This window comes from Cyphomyrmex costatus, unplaced genomic scaffold (genome assembly GCF_001594065.2).
Source record: "Cyphomyrmex costatus isolate MS0001 unplaced genomic scaffold, Ccosl1.0 scaffold97, whole genome shotgun sequence".
NCBI classification, from domain to species: Eukaryota; Metazoa; Arthropoda; class Insecta; order Hymenoptera; family Formicidae; genus Cyphomyrmex; species Cyphomyrmex costatus.
Window position 1 is genome coordinate 2,148,541 of NW_017280561.1, and position 23,033 is coordinate 2,171,573.

General features: G+C 29.5%; 2 protein-coding genes across 2 annotated transcripts; one reads left to right on the forward strand and one right to left on the reverse strand.

Moving 5' to 3' along the window:
* The first annotated feature begins 2,482 nt into the window (after positions 1–2,482).
* LOC108782147 (cytochrome c oxidase subunit 6A1, mitochondrial) lies at positions 2,483–3,278 on the forward strand. Its single transcript, XM_018550326.1, has 3 exons — positions 2,483–2,615; positions 2,902–3,056; positions 3,168–3,278. The coding sequence occupies exons 1-3, from the start codon at positions 2,528–2,530 to the stop codon at positions 3,246–3,248; spliced, it is 324 nt and encodes a 107-aa protein (XP_018405828.1). The 5' UTR covers positions 2,483–2,527; the 3' UTR covers positions 3,249–3,278.
* A 3,105-nt stretch (positions 3,279–6,383) lies between these two features.
* LOC108782058 (putative uncharacterized protein DDB_G0282133) lies at positions 6,384–22,937 on the reverse strand. Its single transcript, XM_018550208.1, has 9 exons — positions 22,836–22,937; positions 22,312–22,427; positions 14,264–14,598; positions 13,742–14,125; positions 12,071–13,687; positions 11,693–11,929; positions 10,535–11,608; positions 8,966–10,216; positions 6,384–8,398 (listed from the first exon to the last, which is right to left on the reverse strand). Exons 1-9 carry the CDS (start codon positions 22,935–22,937, stop codon positions 6,384–6,386), a joined length of 7,131 nt encoding a protein of 2,376 aa, XP_018405710.1.
* Between the last annotated feature and the right edge of the window lie 96 nt (positions 22,938–23,033).

Genomic DNA, 23,033 nt, shown 5'->3' on the forward strand with positions numbered 1-23,033 from the left:
AATTTATTATTTATAAATATATATTGTCATATACAGATTATTATACTACTAATATAATATAAATGTCTAATATTTTATATATTTTGTATATTTTATTGTATATCCTTTCTAAGAAAAGTCGTGTAAAAAATATATCGAATATGTCGAAGTAATTGGCATTTCCGTCGATTAATTCTCTCGTTGAGCTAACTTCGTGAGCGGCTGCCGTGCCGTGTATTTTGACAGTTGTGTGTATAAATAATTAACAGTATAAGGCTGATATTTCATGTGTCGTACCACAAGGCTTTTCAAGCCTGTTTATTGGCTGTAAAACAGAGAGATTCTCCGATCTCTCTGTCCTATAGCCAATCAACGTGCTTGAAAAGCCTTGTCGTACGACACATGAAATATCGGGCTAATAGTAACAATACATTATTAATTGTACGCATTCAAGCATTTAAACAAATACCCTAAAAGATAAGAAATTAAAAGCTAGCGTGCATCTATCTATCTAGTAAGTTAAAATTGGCGCTTTGCATTTAGGCACACATCTGATTGGTTGAAATATTGAGCGACCGCCATTATGCGTAATGCTTCACCTTTCTTATTAGGGTGCAAACCCATGCAGTGGAATAACGTAACGCGGAACTAGTGACCCTCTAATAAGAGTCTGGACACGTGAAGTCCGCCATTATTCGTCGAAATTGTGCGAGAGAGAAAAAATCATGCTATCTCATTCTAGTGGCGCTGTAAGTTGTAGCTGATTGTAGCTCTACAAACTTCATAGTTTCTGTTTCTGTTTCGTCTCGCCTCATGCATCGTATCATTTTTAAGACCAGGGCAGCGATCATGTAACTTTTCCCCTAGAGCGGAAAGGCGAAAAGTGAAAGATTTCACGTGAACTTATGATCATAGAACTCGGCGAAACGTTGAAACGTGAAACTTTTCACGTGAATTTTTCCGCCATCAAATGTGATAGCGGGAAGGTGAAAGTTTAGTGACTCGAAGTAACTAGAACATTGAGATGCAAGAAACGTTTCTAGTTTCTAAAGTTATCATCCAAGGAGAACAAAACAATCAAAATAATATCAATATGACGTCAAATTGACATTATTTTGATTGTCTTTAAAACAATTCTTTAAAACAATCTTTTTTTTTTATTAATGATATTTCTAAGATTATATAGATTTTTATAAGTATAAATGGTAAACATTTACATTTCACTATTATCACGTTATTCATCATAATATATACATTTCCTTTTGTTTACTTGTAACATTCATTGTTATTGCTTTATTTGTTTATTTGTTTTATTTACTATCTATCAGTGATTTACAAGGTAAATAAGGTTATCTCTCATTTTTGGTAATTTCACTTTCCGCTCATTAGTTATATAATCGCACTATATTCGTGGAAAAGTTCGCGTGAAATCACTAAGTGAAAAGTGAAAAGTGAAAAGTTCCACTGGAAATTACATGATCGCTGCCCAGGACAATTAATATTCGAAGAAGAAGAAGAATCATTATGATTAATATTATTATATTATTATATTATATTATTATATTATTATATTATTATTATATTATTATTATATTATTATTATTTATTATTATTAATTATTATTATTATTATTATTATTAATATTATTATATTATTATGATTAATATTATTATTTATATTATTTTTATTATGCGTTAAAGGAATATATGTTTTTGTTATATATGTTAAATATAATAATTACAAAAACATTTTTATTAAATATAAATACTGTATATTTAATATACATAAATAATATGAAATATGCATGAAATATTTTTTTCTACATAAATATACTACTTTATTTATTCCCTATTGGTGCTACCTAAGTATTTTTTGTTAAGAATTTTAAAGCATTAATTGTATTATTTGTATTTAAATTTAATTTTTATTAAAGTTTCTTAATCTTGTAATATTTTTATAAATTTTATATATTCTTAATATATTAATTTTTATATTTTCAATCTATTTATAATACTTACTTAATTGTTGTTTTTATTTTATGAAAGACATATTGCAACGTTTTTTTTACATAAAAGTTTTTATAGAAAATATTTAATAATGTTAATATAAGTTAAATAATAATAAAAATAAAAATTGTAATTGATTCTACTTTAATTTTTACGAATTTATTAATTTTTACAGTTTATAAATTTAAAGAAATTTGCGGGAATGGATGATAAATGTCGGACCAATCACAAACCGGGGAGAAGGTGGCCAGACTCTTATTAGAGGGTCACTACGCGGAACAAGAGCAGAACCAATAACGAGCATTCCGTGTTTCTAGAGAATCTCGTGATTGGTTCTACTCTCGTTCCACGTTACGCTATTCCGCTGTATGGGTTTGCACCCTCATGGTATGTACTACGTAGTACGTCGGCTAGACCACTAGGAGCTTGACGATCATTCCCGTCGCCATCGTTTAACACAGCTTGCGCTTCTCATAGTATATGTTTAATGTTCTATAATCTATGAGCGCACCTTAAGAGCAGCTGAGAGCAGAAGTACAAAAATGGCTGCTTGGGCGAAGTTTGCTCGCACTTTTCCTAGAAAATATTCGACAGCTGCTCCTAAATTTGGCGGCACTCATGGTGTTTCAGGTAAACATTAACGAAATGCTAAAATTTTTAATAAATTATTTACATATTTGAAAACAACGGTCTTTGTATACACAACATTACACATTGACTGATATTTTTTACAGAAAAGTGCTGCTTTTGTCAAATGTTATTAATTAAAACTTGAGTACGAAGTTATTTTATCTCTTTATATCTAAATAATGTTATAATAGCATATCATGTTTTATAGATGAAAAGAAAACATATGGAGAATGTCAAATGAGTTACCAATGAACATTATATAACAGTAATGCTATGTACTTTACAGACCAAACGCAACTGTTGTGGAAGAGGCTCACATATTTCGTAGGTCTTCCAGCAATAGCTCTGGCTATGGTTAATTGCTATTTGAATCATCAGGCACATCATGATGATGAACGTCCAGAATTTATCCCATACGATCACTTGAGGATAAGAACCAAGGTATCAATACATGCGTATAGTCATAAAGTACAAGAAATTGATATGCTTCCAAGATGCAGTCTTTGTTAATTTTACTTTTTTAATAGTATTCTTTGTATGATATATTTTCAGAAATTCCCATGGGGAGATGGTAACCATAGTCTTTTTCATAATCCTAAAAAGAATCCTTTACCTGATGGTTATGAAGAATAGAGAGTGGTTTAGATGGTAATAATACTTCACATTAGCATTCTTTATTACATGTATTCTGATAATTGTGCTTTACATTAGCATTGTCTATAACATGTATGCATTATATTGGCTTATAAGTAATTGAGTCAATAAATGATAGAGATATGATATTTATATTGTTTCCTTAGTAATATTTTCTTGTCATATTAAATTTATAATTATAAACACTCAGTGTAGAATGTAGGATAGAACTTATCATCTATTTTTCATGATAATACTTGTTTTTGAGCAGCAGTTGATTTTTTAAAGGTTTGTATTTGTACTCTCAAGAATCAATAATGATTGTATAACGTAATTATAAACATATCACTGCAAAGAAATAGAGTGTTTTCGTTTTTATATTTATAGTTTAAACTGACAGATATAATAGCCCGATCCTACTTTATCCTATATAAAATTTGAGTCTACATTTGTGACATTTACCGAAATATTTAATATTCAATTTTGTTAAATTTAAATTAATCAAAGATTTACAGCAAAAGAAAAGTAATCCTACCTTCATTCATTTTATGTTCAAGTATTTATATTATATAGAATTTAAGAATCCAAACTTCTCAAATATGATTTAAAAATAACAAGCATCAATTAATATGATCCTTTCATTTATCTTTATTAAAATACAATAATTTTTTCACACCTTATGTATTTATATTTCACATGTGAATGATAGTTACAACAAATATTATATTATCACATCGCAATATTTGATTAACTGACGATTTTTTTTTTTTAATCGTAGATATATTGTCAAATTTGGTATAAGAATATCAAAAACTTAAATATATCAACTAACTTAAACTGAGCAGAAAGTGTAATTGACTTTATGTAAGCTATTTAGGTATATACAAATTATATTAAATAACTAAATTAATATTTTGTGATTTATATATTACTGTTACTTATACCTATATAACATAATGCAACTTTAACAAGAAATGTGTCTCTTACAGCTTATTATTAAAAAAAATATTGAAGACAAAATTGTAAATGTCTGATTCCCTGTCATTTTTTGCACAAATGCAATAATGAAAACATGTTTTTTTTACACACGCACATGTACGCGCGTACACACCTAATATATATATATATATATCATACATACACACATATTATATACATATATATATATATATATATACACACAATATATGTTCATTATTGCATTTGCATGTGTATATGTATATTTTGAACATGGCCGGAGACACTACCGCGCGTCTCCTGATATGCAATTATACATATATGAAATATGTGAATTATGTAATTATAATCGTAGTTAAATTAACATAAAATGGAACAATTGCACATAATACGATTGCATAGTTACAATTACAAATACATCGGTATAGAGTTGCAAAAAAAAACAATTCAAAAGTTATTAAATACAATTCAACTTTTATATTTCTATTTCTGTCTATTGACAACAAAGAAACGTAAACTATTAGCACGAATTACCATATATATTGTATAATTAAGGTGATTCTTTAGTAAAGTGTCGAAAATTTGGGGTGCCTCATCAGGACCCACCCAAAATTACAAAAGGTATAATTTAGATAAAACATTAAAAACTATGTGTATGCTTAATGAAATAGTATGAAACGATACTATTTCATTATAATATACATGTAGTATATTAAATAGTAAATTAAGAGCTGCATCTTCATCCAACGAAAACAAGGTGCGATTATATTTACTTTTCGAGATTAAATTTATATGCAAGTTTTACACGTAAATATCTTTCCAGAATGACCGTTGACCTATTACTTATTTATGATCATGAAAATCGTAATTTTTTTTAAAACTATTATAATCTCGTCTTTGAGAAAAGTCTATAAGATTTGTATACAGAGTTAGTCAAAGAAGGGTCTCCGAGCCTTATCTATTACTAAATTAAAAGTGAAATATGTTAGTAATAGGACTCAATAAGTTTAAAACTAATAATAAAGAAAAACAGGATTATAAGCGAATAAATTCGTTAAAATCTTTAATTTATTCTAATATATTGCGAAGAATATCACGTAATTTTTGGCGTTTCGTCCCAGCTTCCACTACTGGACTCATCACCTCATCAGTAAGGCATTGTAGTGGAAGCCTACCTTAGACGCCTGGGAGTTATTCAATCGAGATTCTATATGAATAATATTCTTCGCAATATTTACCCAAAGTAAGAATAACGTCTTATTAAGGCTGACATGTATTTAATTAATAATTAACCAATATACGTAGTCTCCCCAAATTACGACGAGTTTAGTAGTGGAAGCCGAGACAAAACGCTAAAAATTCCGTGATATTTTTCGCAATATATTAGAATAAATTAAAGATTTTATCGAATTTATTGGCTCATAATCCTCTTTCTCTTTATTATTAGTTTTAAAAGTTACATTTTTTCTCTTATATTTCATATCGTTAACGTATTATAAAATTTGGCACACGTTAATTTCTCCACTCTCTCCCTCCCCCTCTCCCCCCTCTCTCTCTTGGTACTTCAACTTTATTATATAAAAAATTAGACATTTTTATGATAATTCAATTTACTAAACAACCACCTCAATAAAAGTTTTGTTACAAAAATAACACGTCAATATAGTTTTAGTTTTAAATGTAAATAACAAAGAATACTGTTTAATTGAGAAACTATGTTAGAAATAAGTTATATCACAAAGTTATATGACGAAATTATATGTATAATTAAAATATGTAAATTATGTAATTATAAAATATGTAAATCACGCAACAGATTGTTCCAAATTAGTACGTGATTGTTTAAAATCATATAATTTGAAAAATTACTCGACGATATTTTTTTCATTTAATTATTTAAAATTCGATTCAATTATTTAAAATCATATGATAGGGATGAAATTATTTCTAATATCGTATGATTTTTTAAATTATGTAATTTTAAAAAATAACGTATTGATTTGTAACAATTTGTTATATGTGTGATTTACTTGTTTTATTTACATAATTTCGTTATGTAACTTTGTGACATAATTTTTTTCAGTAGGGAATCTTTTGATGCTAAAATATAAGTAGAGAAGGTTATTATAATATATGGAATATTTTAAGTTACAAATATGCGGTTATTATTATACTATATTAGTCATCGATACAGATAATCGAATTATAATTCGTGCATTGTTTGTAATGTTCCGCAATCCAATGCAAAGATGAACAACGTTCGGAGCAATAATGAGCTTGTAAGCAAGTCTGACAATGTAACATACTCTTGCGTTTGCAACGTAAACAGGGTTTGTCGTTTATCTCATCCAGAATTCCCAAATTGTCATTTATATCTAATGAGTTTTCATCATTCGGAGTCAATTTTGTATCACTTTTAAAAAATACATTTATACTTTCTATTTTATCGTATAATGAAGGTGATATACTCCTAATGTTCAAGATACTCGGTATGCTATTAGAGTCATCGCTTTTTAGGGAAATACATTCGACATCATTGGCATCAAGGAATTCCATTTTAGCGTCTTCTTGTTCATTTACATTGAGGGAATCATTTTTTTGAAAGGAATTAAGTGCATGAGTACGTGATTTTCCATATTTTTGTTCGCATACATACTTAAGCTGTTCATTGATCGCTTTAATACTACTGTGAGTGTCAATTTCCGTTTTTTCTTTTTCTATATCTTCAAGCTCTTGAGTGCCTATTGTTATCGTTTCTTCCTCTTTATCTTCAAAAAATTGTAAGTAATTCGATCTTATTGAGTTATCTTCGATACTCGACATATCTTCCGAATTTTTAAATTTTGATAACATTTTCTGACATATGATCTCTTCTATTTTTAATAATTCTTCCCTATTTTTGTTGGTCTCTTTAATAGTGCTAAGAGTATCTATTTCTATCTTTTCTATATCTTCAGAAAGCTCTTGAGTGTTTATTTCCATCCTTTTCTCTTCTATATCTTCAGAATGATCTAAATTGATCGACTTTATCATGCTTTTTTTAACATGCAACGTGTCTTTTGAAACTTCACATTTTAATGACATTTTCTGAAACATGATCTCCTTTATTACTAATAGCTGTTCATTTTCTTTCGTTATATCTTCATGTCCCTTTATAATATCGACCGATTTTATATTGCATGAGGATGAGTCCTGTAGCTGCATCTCTTCCGAATCTTGATGTGTATTACATAAATCTGCCTTAGTAGTGTTTTTAAGAAGAGAGAATAATTTTACTTTTGTAGAATCGCATTTTATCGTATCAAGTACTTCTATTGAATTTTGTGATTTATTTAAGATATTTTCTTCAAAAGACACCTTATCGCACTGGTTTTCCGCACTTTCATCGATATATAGTTTCCCGAAACTTTCAAACGATTCAGTAGAATTACTTCGTTCATTCGTAGAAACTTGTATACCTGAGCAAAATTCTGATGTTTTGTGCTCCTCGTGTGTCACATTCTTGCTATTATTTAATATTACAATATTAGAAGTTTTGTGTACGCTTTCCGTTTCCGTATTACTAAATCCCTTATTGTTTGCATTATTCCTCGTAATTTCTGATTGATCTTTTGTGTTCTCAGTTGACGCATCTTGTAAATTCGGTAGACTTTGTTTAGAAAGAGTGGAGTCATATAAACTTGCCGCTTTCAGAGATTCGTTAATCGCATTATCTTCCGTTTTCGTTTCCAAATTCTTGATAGACACTTCTGTGATCGACATCTCTTCTGGTGATAATGTTTTTGTATTCTGAGATCTTTTTTCCGTATCGATCAATGAATTTTTTGGGGATTGCTTCTTTAGTGTATTATTATCTTGTTCTTGTAATCTTGTGTCTTTTGGAAGGAGTTTCTTAGTCATTACAGTACAAGGTGACTCTTCATTTGACGCTTCTGAATTACTTCTTACCGTCACAGGTTTTGAATTCTTCGAAATATTCAAATCAATACTTCGTTCTGATTGCTTTTCTAAAATTATATTACACTTTAAACTATTCTCATTATCTTGATTAAGGTGAGTCTTTGTTAACTCGTCTACGGATATTGTATTTTCTTGTAATGTTGATTTATTTTGTGATGTAGTATCTTGTGAACTTATTCCGATGGATTTTTGAACGGTTTGTGACTTGTTTATCATGTTCTTTATGAAATCACCTAAATTCAAATACAAGTTAAACAGTACTAGTCTCTCATTATGTACTCGTTCAAATTCTTGCTTGCTAAGTGAGTTTTTATGCTCCCACAAGACGAAATACGATTTTATTTGATCATGCAATACAATTTTCTGTATGTCTGTTAGAATCGCGAGATTATTAAAGGGCGTAACTTGGTTTGTTTGCATTTTCCGATCAATTGATAATTTTGACAAAAATAACACTGCATCATCTTTTCGTGGAGATATTGTAGACACCATACTTTGTAAGATACTCAATCTTTGCGTAGAGATTTCCGAATCAGTGAATCCAATATTTTGTAATTTGTTATATATGCTTTCTTGATACATATTTTTTTGCAAATTCATAGATTGTGCCCTCTTTTGCATGCGATTTGTATTTTGTAAATCGGGCATCTCTGCTTTTTTATTTAGCACGTTTTCTTGCACATTTTGCAATGTATTGTCAATCGATGAATTAATAGATGTAGCTTTGGATATTACACACTGGCTTTTTACAGTTGTACTGTTAATCGGATTTTTTGATGTAACGTGTGATTGTTTCGTACTAATTGTAGAAGACATATTTGTATTTTCTTGATTTACTGGCAATTTCTGCGACATATTTTGTTGCACATTCTGCAAGATATTGTTCATCGATGAATTAATTAGATGTGTGGATGTATCTCTTTGCGAGAATTGGTTGTTTACAGTTGTAGTATTGCTAACTGTATTTAACATAACATATGACTGTTTCGTATTGGTTATAAGAGGCATATTTGTATTCCCTTGGTTTACCACCAATTGCTGTTGCGGTACTTGCCACATGTTTTGATTTGGCAAAGTATTCTGAATGGGACGCATTTGTATGTTGTAATATGCAGGTTGAGATAAAAAAGAATATGTTTTATTTGGATCGTACTGCGGCAAAAACTGCGTTTTTCCTGAAGATGTTTGAGATATTTGTGAATTGCAGCTTGTTTGCTGCTGATTCACATTTGTGTTATATCTAACATTTCCCATTGCAACGTTGGTTCTTGAGATATCAGGATTTATCGTGGAAGATCCAGGTAATCTGACATTATCACAGTTTGGCACAATCTGACACATTCCAAGAGGAATATTTTGATTTGTTATAGGCGACGGATAACCTGTTGTTGTTGAGTTCATTTGCGATATCTGATACATTTGTTTCTGTTGTTGCGCGTTAGCAGCAGATGCGGTTGCAGTGCTGTTAATTGTATTTTGTTGCAATCCGGTGTATAATTGTCTCGTGTTAGTTGTAGAAGACACGTTTACATTTCCTTGATTTACTGGTTTATGCGAGCACATATCAACATTCGATGAAGAAATGTTATTCATATTTATAAAACCATGTTGAATGTTCAACATATCCGCTGACGTATATTGGCCTTGTATCGGATGACTCGCTTTTTCTAAAGGTTGTGGATTAGCATTCAATATACGTGAGTGTGCTGTAGGTGGTACATAAGACATATACGACTGATGAATATTTGGCCTAATTTGTTTCGAGTGTGGTACTTGTGTAAAATTAGCCGAATTTCTGACCAATTGCTGCTGGTTAATGTTTGAAGTCGATGGTACCGGATGTGGCATTGTTGAAGATTGCATGAATGTGTTATGATTTGGCATTTGTGTACATGGAAATCGAGCATTTCTCAAAAATTGTTGCGCATTAATATTCGACACTGATACATTTGGAGCAAATTCGCTAACATTCTGATATTGTAACGCGTTTGCATAATTTTGCTGTGCGGAGTAATCATAACAAATTTTCTTATAATTTATTAATTCCAAAACTGTAAATGGTTGACAATTTCTTGGCATATAATAATTAATGTAAACTAGCATGTTGTTAACATCGTTTATATGCAGCAATTTTTTCAATTTTTCTAAGTCTTTACTTATTTGTTTCGTAAGTATATTTAATGATTCTAAATATTTTTTAGGAAAATGTGTTTTTAGATTATTGTATTGAGTAAGATTGCGACAATGTTCAATATTAGTACAAATATTTTTTATTGTAATTTGTACTAAATTTAAGACAGTGTTATTATTATTTAGAATATTAGTTTCAGCCGGTGCAACCGTGGAACTTGTATTGGTTAAAAGTGTACGCAACGCATCATATGACGATGGCGGTTGTTTCGATACTGACTGAGAAAATGCTGATTGAGATGCTGTTGATTGAGGTGCTACTGATTGAGGTGCTACTGATTGAGATACTGCTGATTGAGAAGACATTGAATGAACAGTTGCTGATTGAGATGCTGACTGACAGAATGCTGAGCATACATTCCTTGGATTCGATGCATTCACAACACATTGACAACTAAGTTCCGCAATAGAACGGACCCGTACTTTCTTATGTGTCATATCCGAGGAAGTTTGCGGTAATTGTTCTGTTATATTGGGCATGTCGTGTGCAGCTTTAATTGATTCAAAATTATTTTTAGTCGTTATTTGTGGTTTCTCAACAGACGATATTTTAACTTCTTTGTCCTGATTGTACTCGACGACATTTTTAGTTTCCTCTAAAGTTTTATCTCGAAAATTTTGTTGTTCATTGTTTTTCTGTTTGTCGTTAATCTTTTGTAACTGTTTTCCCAAAACAAATGTATCGTGCGCAAGTTTACTTGAGCCAAGATCGTTTTCGGTTATTGTTGATGTTGTCTGTATGATAGATTGAATGCATTCATCCTTGTCTTTTTTGTTACAGGCCATCATATTTTTATCTTCGTTTAAAATTAGACAGTCTTGAGAATTTCGTTGTTCAGAATGATTTTCACTATCTTTAATAGTAGACTTAGAATCACATATGATTTTATCAACCTCGGCAGTAATATTATCATCTAATGATGTACTGTCTTCTTTTTCTCTTATATTTGTGATATTAGACTTTTCAGATGTTCTACAATCCACTTGTAAAAATTCATTAAGGAAGCTTGAATTATCCTTATCCTTAATTCTATGTAAGTTTTTGATGTATGTATTTACTGTAGACCAAGGTGCTTTTAATGAAATTTTCTGTAATATTCTAGATTTCGTATTGGGTTTTATTTTTATTTCTACTTCAACATCACCACTGTTATCATCTGTTGAGTTACTATCCAATAAATAATTATCACTATTATTTACTTCGCTAGATGGATCTTTGGACGGTGATATGGAAAGAAAATTGTTACTTTTATCTTCCGAAAAATACTTTTTTAATTTTGATGTTATCATTGAAAGCTGATCATTAATTTTTTTGTCTTTTACAATGTCATCGTTACTTGTTAATAATAAATTTTCGTCATTGTTTTCTAACATGTCACAGTTGTCTTTTTCATCAACATTGTGTGATGTTGATTTATGTGTAGACGTGATTAGCAATTCCGAATTTGATGTTGCATCTTGTTGCATGTTTTTGTGTTGCGCTGAATCAATACCTTCGACATTGCGCGTTTCTTGATTTTGCAAAGTGTGTAAAGTAGTTTGTGTACTTGTCTCTTCCGCTTCCGTATAAGTACCTGCTTTTTCCTTTGTATTTTTATTAAAATATATATTTTCATCTAAATTTATTTCTATCGTGGACGGTATATTATGTTTTGTGCTATTATCACGTTTACTACTGTTTTCTCTGTCATTAATTGATAAAAAATTCTGTATACCCTGTTTTTCCACCGAGACTACATTCTCTATATTTTCTAATTCATTAGTTGACATGTTACGTTTACATATTGAGGCTCTATTTTTTTCTCTCTCATCTTTTGTAATATCGTCCGTAGAAATATATTTTTCGACATTTACAGTAAAATCGCATAAATTATTAAGTTTATTATCGAATTTATCCGGTATTACATTCTCTACATATATCGATGTTTTATCTTTCTTTTTATCTATCATAGTATTGTGTTTGGCATATTTTCCGATATCTACAATAGAACTGCATGAATTATCGGCTATCACTTCAAACGGTATTGTGCTCTCTATATTTTTCTGTGAATTTTCAGGTAACGTGCATATTGATTCATCATTAATTAATTCGTCATTTATTTTCTGTTTTGTTGCAATATCACATTTTTCGATTGTTACAACGGAATTCTGTGAATTATCAAATTTTGCTTTATCTGGTATTGCGTTCTCTATATTTTCCCATGAATTATTAGTTATCATATCACTTAAGCATATCAATGCTTCATTTTTCATATTCTTGTTTGTTACATTTGTAGCACAATACTTCTTGGTGAAATTAGAAGAATCGCTTGAGTTATTAGAACTTACTTCAGCCGGTACATTTATATTTTCACAATTGTATACTATTACTGCCATACTCTTTATGCCCTGTTCTATCATAGGACAATACTTTTCTTTGTATGTAGAGGAATCGTCCAAATTTTCAGAAGATTTTACTTTATCCGAAATTGAGTTTTTTTCATTTTTTATTACATTTTCCTGAAAATTATTATCTGACGTGCCATGTTCACAAACCAGTGTTTCTTCTTTCTTTGTCTCCTCATCTATTATAGAATTGTGCAAAGAATAGTACTTTTCGGTGCTTGCATTGGAATCGCATGAAAGATCAGAGTTTATGTCATCTACATTTGTCTGTGAATCATTAATAGAAGTACTTATACGTTTACATATCGATACTATATCTTTATCTGTTGTATCATCATACATAGCATCTAATTTTTCAATGTGTACGCTAGAATCGTATGATTTATCCGATTTTATGTTCTCTATATTTTGCCGCGAATTATTAATAGCGTTAAACTTTTCAGTGCATGCATCGGAATCGCATGAAAGTTCAGACTTAATGTTCTCTACATTTTTCTGTGAATCATTAATAGAAGTGCTTATACGTTCACATATCGATCCTTCATCAGTTGTATCATCGTACATAGCATTAAATTTTTCAATGTATGCATATAAATTATTGAAGTTTTCTATGTCCTGCGCATTAATTAATGCATTATATTTATTTAATAATACTCTATCTTTTATCTGTTTTTCTGTTACAGTCTTGTGCAGAGCGTATTCTTTAACGGATACAATGGAATCGTGTAAGTTGTCGGACTTAATTTTATCTAGTATTGCGCTCTCCATATCTTTCTGCCAATTATCAGCTGATAAATCATATGTTAATTTATTTTTTTTTAAAATATCTTCTATCTTTTCTCCTGTTATATCATTATGTAATGGATCATCAAAGTGTTGTTCATTGTTTTCCAGATGATTGAACGAAATTTTGCATTCTTCTTTACTTGTATCGAAACCTCGAAAACCTTTATATAATTTTTCTCGAATTTTTTTAACATTATTATTCTTTTCTTTTCTACGTCGTTCCCTTATTCGCTCTAGGACTTCAGAATTTCCTCCTTCTTTTATGTTCTCATTTGTTTGATTCGTTATGTGAACTAGTTCATCGTTAGATAGCATTTTGTAATGAGATGTCTCGCTATTATCTGTTCGATTATTATCTGTTATTTGTTTTGATGACACACTCACTTCAGTCTTCTTTTGTATTTTTATCAACGATGTATTTCGATCTGAACTTTCGGAACGTATCTTCCTTTTAATTACTGTTTTAGAATTTGTTTTAACAGATTGATTCTCTATTTGAAAATTTTTAGATTTTAAACATATTTTTGCTTTATTAACATCTTCCTTTATGGGTGTTTGATGTAATGTATCGATATGTTCAATTAATTTATCTGATTTTTCTAAAACAGACACATTTTGAGTCTTATGTATGAAATCAGTTAGTTTTACTTTTGAATACGTTTTCGATTCATAGGAATCTTCTTGTGACGTATCCAATAGTCTGTTTTTCACTGAGCAAAATTTTTGCTTTATTTTACTTTCTGTCTTTTCCTTATGTTTTCTTTCAAAAATATCATCTTTCATAGGATGGATACTACTTTTAGAATCTGAATGTTTCTTTAATTGCATTAATACAGTTGTATCTAATGAGTTGTTTACAGACTCATAAACAAAATTTTGCAAAATACGTTTCTTTAGTGATGTAACTTCCGACGAGGAAGAGCGTCGATTAACATCTACCGCATTAATCAATGTTGTTTCAGCAGCAGCGTTTGAAATTTCTGCGTTGGATGTGTGTTGAATAATATCTTGCGAGTTGTCTTCTAGTCTCTTCTTTTCGACATCGTCTCGGTGACTGCTTTGCGACTGTTTCCTATGGATTAAAACGAAATACTTATTATCCAATAATTGCAGCAATTTCTTTCGAAAACATAAAGATATTTAACAATTGTAAGTGTATTATAATAAAAAAAATGTGAGACAAATGTCTGTACAAAGATAATTATAACTACAAAATTATTAATAAATTAGGTCGATAATTGAGTCAATAATAAATAAAAGTATCTAACAACCAACATTGAATAGTAATATGTACATTAATTTATTCTACATTAATAAGCTAAAAACAAAGAAAGAATAAGGCAAATAGGAGTAAAAAAATGTAAATACAATCTGCAAAATCATCATATGATGCGATATATTTAGATAATAAATTAAATCATAATTACAAAATACTATTCAGTTCTACATATAAAATAAATTAAAAATTAAAAACTAATTGAAAATTAAATTAAAAATTAAAAACATAACGTTTCAGCTCTGTATTTGAGCCATCTTCAGATGTCGCAATATTAACGCAGTAAAAATTTACAATCACGCAATAAGTTAAAATGTACCGAATAAGTTATAGACGGTCAAGTCCGCAAAAATCAGTCTATAACTTATTGCGTGATTGTAAATTTTTACTGCGTTAATATTGCGACATCTGAAGATGGCTCAAATACAGAGCCGAAACGTTTTTAATTTTTAATTTAATTTTCAATTAGTCTTTCAATTTTTAATTTATTTTATATGTAGAACTAAATAGTATTTTGTAATTATGATTTAATTTATTATTTAAATATATCGCATCATGCAGATTGTATTTACGTTTTTTGACTCTTATTTGCCTTATTCTTTTTTTGTTTTTAAATACTAAGAGTCCTGTATATTCTTTTTATTATTAATAAGCTATCCAGCAAATGTCAAGTTACACGTGTGTTATACACATATTATATATTATTAAGTTGCAAATTACAACATGTACATTACATGTAATAACTTGTTGGTGTTTGCTGGATAGAAACGTTTCGATCTGTGAGATCTGAAAAGGACTATAATCATGAGGCAAATAATAAATAGGTAGACTTGAATAAATTAATGCACATATTATTATCCAGTTGGTCCTTATAAGCACTTTTAATTATTAATTAATTTCATTTAGAGCCTATATCTTTTTATGACGTAAATAGCAAAAATATATACTTGTTTAAGAAACGAATCAGTTCTGCTGCGCAATATGTGCTAATTAATGTTATTTCATTAATAATATATTAATTACATTAAATATAACAAAGAACTCCTTTATTTCAGTACAGAAATTCATTAATCAACATTTTGGAAGGTGAATAACGATTATTACTCGCACACACACGATCAAATCACATTGCATTCGATCAAGTAAGTCTTGGAATGGATGAAAAAGATTTCATAAATCTGTTGATAAAGAAATGCTTGGAATTTATTCTTTTTTTTTCAGCGTTATTATTGTGTTGAGTCTTGGAGTTTTAGCCAGCAACTTCGAATCATCCATGGATTTCTTTCTCTTGGAAATTTTGCATTCCATGATTGCATCAAAGAGCGAGAACCGTTTGATATTTCACGAATATCGCATCAAAGATATTTTGCCGTGAAATAAACGCATGCTAGTGCGACGTTCCGTCGCAGTGTTGTCCTCTGACAGGATGCAGCAACACTGACTTTTCTTACTCGGCAAAATATTTTTTATTTATACCTACCTTCCAATGTCTAATTCACGAATACGATTGCGCGAACGAATCGATGGTTACTCTCCGTTGTTAAAGCAATTTATGCAGTTGAAGGACATAATTGCTATGTGCCGTGTATTATCTTTCTGCGCGCAGTAGTATATTGGAGAAATCGAATATCACTGAAACAACGAGATTTATGCATCATTGCAGCGAATCTGACATTCGCTGAAGCTCAAGACTAGTTAGTTTTAGAGAAATAAGAAATATCTTTTGCTTTGGTTTTTTAATCTTATTCAACATTTTTATTTTCTTTTAATTTTAAGATTATATTTATTTGTGTTTATCTTGTTAATTAGCATTTCATGTTTCCTTATAATAAATGTCATAATCATCATAAGTCACACTATTAGATATCGAAGGAGCAAGCCATCCTTGAGTTACGTCAACATAAATCAATACATTTCTATGGTTAATTTCAAAATAATCAATATCCATATTAACGTATGTATCACAAGTTGTTAGTAAATAATAAATTAAATTAAAATCAAATATAATACAATAGAATTGGTTAAATTAACTCCACATTAACTAAAAAGTTAAATCAACTAAATATATTGAATAAGAGATGTAGCGATTTAAATATAGAAATGATTAAAAATATAACTCAAATTGAGTATAATATTTGACATTATGAATTTAACAGTGCCTTATCAATATTTCGTGATAATAAAATTACCAGTATAAAAATTTACGCTAAAAACTATTATTCCAATTCGTCGAATTTGTTTTGCTTTATTTTTTACATATGGAATCGAGAAGTTCACAAAATGCGTTTAAGAATCAAAATCTATAATCAATCAGTCAATTAAGTTTGCGGCACATCAGTCTCTGATAAAGAGGCACGCGCATTCACTATTGACAATTATTAAAAATAAATCAAATAAGTTAATAAAGTGCCAATATAGTCGAGATTAAATTTTAGTGCCTAATGATAAATTATATTATATGTAAATTATAAATATGTCTCAGTCACATAACCTGCGCACTGTTTACTGCGTTCGGAAACGCATTCATGAAATGAAGCTGAAGTAACATCACAAGTTCGTATAATTGGAAAATGTATTTAAAATTTATATATAAAAATAAAAAATATTATTTGTTATTAAGCACTAATTATAAGATCTAACCTCCGTATCGGCTCTTTCCTTATTTGATTTATTCATATATTAAGCAGTCTAGATTATTTTATTATTGATTATAGTAATAAGTTTATAATTTACTGCAATATCGATTGCAAGGATAACAATTAGCAATTAACTATGTGCAAGCATGTTTTTAAACATTTTTGCAAAAATCTCTCTAATAGTGCGACGGGTGTAAATTATGTAAAATTATCATTCAATGTATGATGATGATTCTTAAATGCATATTTTTTACATTCTGTTGCATTTGTTGCTTATTATTTAAAAAATTCTTCATATAAGGACACATAAATATATGCAGAATAACTGATAATTTTGATAAAGCTTTCGTGTGCAGGTAGAACGAATTTAAATGTCCTGTGTCGTTTTGTAATTTTCAGAATACGTGTTTAGTTTATGAGAAGTTAATTATAAAAGTCGCGCATAATGAGCGCACAGTCCACTCGGCTTTCCATTAAATATATCATATGTATATATTTCTATCCGTCACAAATGCTAAACGCGCGGAAAGTTATTTACATTTATTAAATGCGGAAATAATTACGCATGATCAGTGAAAGAAAACAATTTTCACACGCTAGATATGATCGTATCACGCCGCGCACCTGCATTTAGCGGTAAGCCAGGCGTTCACTCATTCGGCGATTTGTAGTGATTAATAAATTTCTCGAAATGTGCAAACACATTGCAAAATGGTTTAGCATTTATTGTTATAGTTTAATCTGCTTCCAACTCATTGGCAATTTAATCCTTTCTGCCTACCACGCTTTGTACAACTTACCAGATACTCTGTATAATTGTACACACACACGGTTAAATCTACCCTGTCAAATTTAACTTAATTTAAATTGTTCCTACTAAATATACGTATCATTATTTTATGCAAAAACGATACTGAAATTTGACACTATATCATGTCAATTTGACACTGTATAATGTCAAATATAACCATTGTTTTATAATAATACAAGGTAGAACAACAATACAATTGAATAAGAGCAGTGGCGACTTAGATTAGATCAAATTTGACGTAGATTTAACAGTGATATAGTATAATATAATCATTATATACACACACACAAATATAAATTTGTTTATATATTTTTTATATGTATATACTTAATATTATAAATTGAATAAAACTTTTGCTAGGTAATGCGTAAGTAAAATTACGTTCTAGCACTTTATCTTAGATAAAAATCAAAGTTCAAAAATGCAAAACAAACTATAAATAAAATTTTAATGTTACAATATTTTTGTAATTGTATATATTTTTTAAATACTGAAAAAGTACTCTTCGTTATAGCTATGACAATCATAATGTTGACTATTCGAAGAGAAATTGCGTCTAAAAAATTCTTCCCGTTTTCTTAATTTGAATATACGGAAAAAATGTTTTGCTGAAATATCTGAAAATTTTGTTAGATACAGATTTGAAATTAATTTTATTGTGTCTTTAAAATAATTATGTAGAAAATTCAAATATGATGAGTAATGCTGGAAGAAATTTTAACAATTCTAGCAATAAACTTGAGCATTCTACATAATTATTTTAATAATATAATAAAATGATTTTCAAATTGGTATGTATGCTAAATTTTTTACACACTTTAGCAAAAGCATTTTTTCCGTGAAATAAAGTAGATTCTACTGAAATAAACAACTCTACGTAAACATATACTAAAGTTACGTCGCGATTTATGTTAAAGTTTATGGCTCGTATTCAGAACGCACTTTATCGATAAGAACGTGCTTATGTTTGAAATTGTATATGTGACGTGAACTATATTCTAAATACTAAAGGTGTATGGGTGGCCGAGCTTCGGGTCGAGCGGTCCCGAATGTTCAGATACCCAAATTTCGGGATAAAATTCTTGACCCGAAACTATTCGAGATTTAAAACTCTATTCGGAATCCGATATTCAATACAGGACAAGATTTTTCTGACCGATTTTAAACTTTCAAGTCCACAAGGAAAAAAGCAAAATATATGAATAATTGTTTTATTTTAAATTGAAATGTAGAAAGCGTAACTTTTCGACGTTTTCTGGTATTAATTTACTTCGTGTAGCTGTAACAATTTTACCAGCATCAGAAAACAATTTTTTGCTTGAGATTTGAGTTGCAGGAATAGCGAGATACAATCTATTTACCGCAACCAATATCGGAAACGTTACACTTCCATCAATCAATTATTGTCAGAGCTTTTATTAGGTACTACATTTTCTACGTCCTTATTTCTTTATATGTGAAAAATGCAAACGAGTTTGTTATTTCTTTCTCTTCTTGATCATCTAGAGCCTCGCTGAAAAAACTTCGCTAATTTAGATTTCGGTTCACCTATTTAACAAATCGAAATAAAAAGAATTATTTCAATAAATGTAATTGTGTTTGGTCTGTAGTAAAATTGTAGGAAATTTATCGTCACACTGACGTGTGGTAATTGATATGATCTGCATACTGACAGTATCTAATGAATTTATTTCATTTTTAAATAATAAAATGTTCTGCTTATTCTGAATACAAATTACAATTACGTGGTTTCCGATATTAGCAACAATAGCTAGATTGTATCTCGCTATTCCTTCCTATTTCAAGTCTCAAACGAAATATTGTTTTTTGATACTGGTAACACTGTTACAGCTACACAAAGTAAATTAATACCAGAAAATGCCAAAAAAAAGTTATGCTTTCTACGCACTTTAATTTAAAATAAAACTATTATTTATTCGTACATCGGTTTTTTCCTTATGGATTCTATATTTAATTACACGACACACATGAAGACGTTCCAAACTTGAAAATTTAAGATCAATAAAAATAACCTTGTCCCGTATTGAACATCGGGTCCCAAATAGTTTCGAATCTCGAATAGTTTCGGGTCTCGAATCAAGAATTTATCCCGAAATATCTCGGATATCCGCCCGACCTAATTCTATCATTATAACCGATCTGACCCGACCCGTATATATATTTTCAGGTATCCGCACACCTTTACTAAATACACACTACATTGCAAAAGCGCATTCTGAATATAAGCTTAATTTATTAATGTAATGTTATATGCAGACTCAATGGCTATGCCCTCCGAACAATAATGAATGAATGATAATGTGTTATTAAACAAATTAACAATATTAAACAATTTTCCGTATTTACAAATCTTCCGTTTTTTACACTAATTATTATTAAAAATATCTTTCCGTTATATCGAATCAATTTTGAATATAAATTGTCATGCAAAAAGCATTTATTTACTTGATATAATCCTGTGACAACAGTAGAGAAGCAACGAACGTTTAGTTGACACAACAGTTTCGTTCAAACTACCGATATTTCTTCAACCCTTGAAACTACTTAAGACCGCCAGATGGTCACACTGGGAATTAGAACTCACATAAACACGAAGAAGGGCCAAGTGACACAAAAGCGAAGCAAGAAGTTACAGTAGTAGTAGTGAGAATGAATTCTTTTGTCGATCGCATATAGCTAAGGGTCTGTTCGTACTTGAAAATATGTATTTAACTTTGAAACTTCTAAACACTCTTCGAAAATTTTATTTATAATAAATTAAATGTGAAAAAAAGAATGGAATACACATGTCGAAAAATATCAGAGATTTCTGTTTTTTTTAAACAAGATAATGCCATAGCTTGCATGATAACGTTTAAATTAATTTGTTACCATGTATGTGCTAAGAATATTTGAAAAATTATCTGTAAAGAATATCTACTTTCTATATATCAAAACCACTAATTCACATTTCTCCATAAATGTTTCTTTCTAAATAAATCTTAATTAAAAATATTATATATATAATACGCAGTATATAAATTCACACAATATAATATTAACATCCTGTTTACAAGACTCGATTAGGCATTACATTTTCTGAGATTTTTAAATTATACGAGTCAATTATAGTATTATCTTTCATTATATATATATGTATAATATCATTTTTAATTAATTTATCATTTTTAGAAAGACACAAAAAAAAAATATATATTTACAGCATAATGTATCCCATGTTTTATAAAAATTAATATCTTAAACATTTAGTTTTATATATAAACAAAAAAATTCATAATTCTAAAAGCATATTGTATATACAATATTATACATACACGTGTGTGTGTGCGCGCGCGCGCATGTGTTATACATCATACATAAAAGATAAATATTAAACAAAAAATACTCTAACTAAAAAAATTATATAATTTATAGAAAAATAATTCCCTTATAAAAAACCTATCAATGAGAGGTATTCGAGAAATTTGTAGAAAAGGATTCGAGGAAATATACCGTTTCAATTTACACTACAGTTCGAAAAATGTAAAATATTTCAATCATAAATTTTAAAATCATAATTAATTAATTAGCAATAGTTACCTCATAATAATTACAGTCAATATATCGAGCGTTTTTACACTTATTTAGCAGTTACCGCATCTTAATTATTATTTGCGTTTCATGTAAAAAAAAAAATCGAAATTACCACATATCTCGCAGCAAGAACGATTCCTGTATCATTTTATGCGAAGCTAACGTATATCATAAATTGCGAGAAAGCGTAACTACAAATACGATTTGCACATTAATACAACATTTAAATTAAATCCGATATACATTTACGGACACCAAATGCGAAAGTTCGTTATTGTTTCATCAAATGTCGCACAAGTATTTTATGCAGCGAATACTGAATCTGATCGAATGCTCAATGTAATAAAAAAAAAAGCAATAAACGGCTTACAAACGGCAAGATAAATGTCCGTTATTCGCATTTGCTGTATATTCATTATTAACGTATACCCCGCAGCTGTACAGACAATCGTATATACAGAAACTTACTCGTAATTGGAAACTGGCAGTCGTTTTACAATCACGCACGGCTTGGTCACTAGCTGTAAGAGTCCTGTTCGTGTCGCTTGCTTTGATAATCCCAGCTCCCGCAGATTGCTCTTCAGCTGAAAAAATTACTTTACTGTCAGACATATTCATGTACTTCATCAGCACATTCCACATATATTCGAGGTTGCATTAAATTGTCTACCGCCAATAGATCTTTATAATGTCATTCTCTATACAAGCTGAAAGAATAATGAATTTACAATAAAAGAACGCCCTGTGATGATGAAGAGATTGTAAAGTGTATGCAAATTGTATTAAAATTAATAGAAATTAAATAGGCTACGAATCTCTAAGCTAGGATGTAAGATGTTCTTTAACGTAAACAAAATGTAAAATACAAAAGTTGTAAATGTATTAAAATTGTTTGATGACAACGTCAATATTTTTCATAATAGGTTAGATTAACACACGTCTTAGTTTCGTTAGATTTACGTAAGATCGGCAATAAATAAAAATTCGCACACCTTGACTAGCAACGTACGACGACGATTTTCGTCTCCGTGAAGCCATTTCTTTAATACAAAGTTATTAAACACGTAAGTAACCTGCTCCTTGTGTTCTGCCATTACCCGCACGGCTAAAATAACTTTTCTCTGACAATTCTCTTTTTGATACGTAAATTTCTTCTCCCGGCAAGATCAGAAATCACACGGAGCAAATGC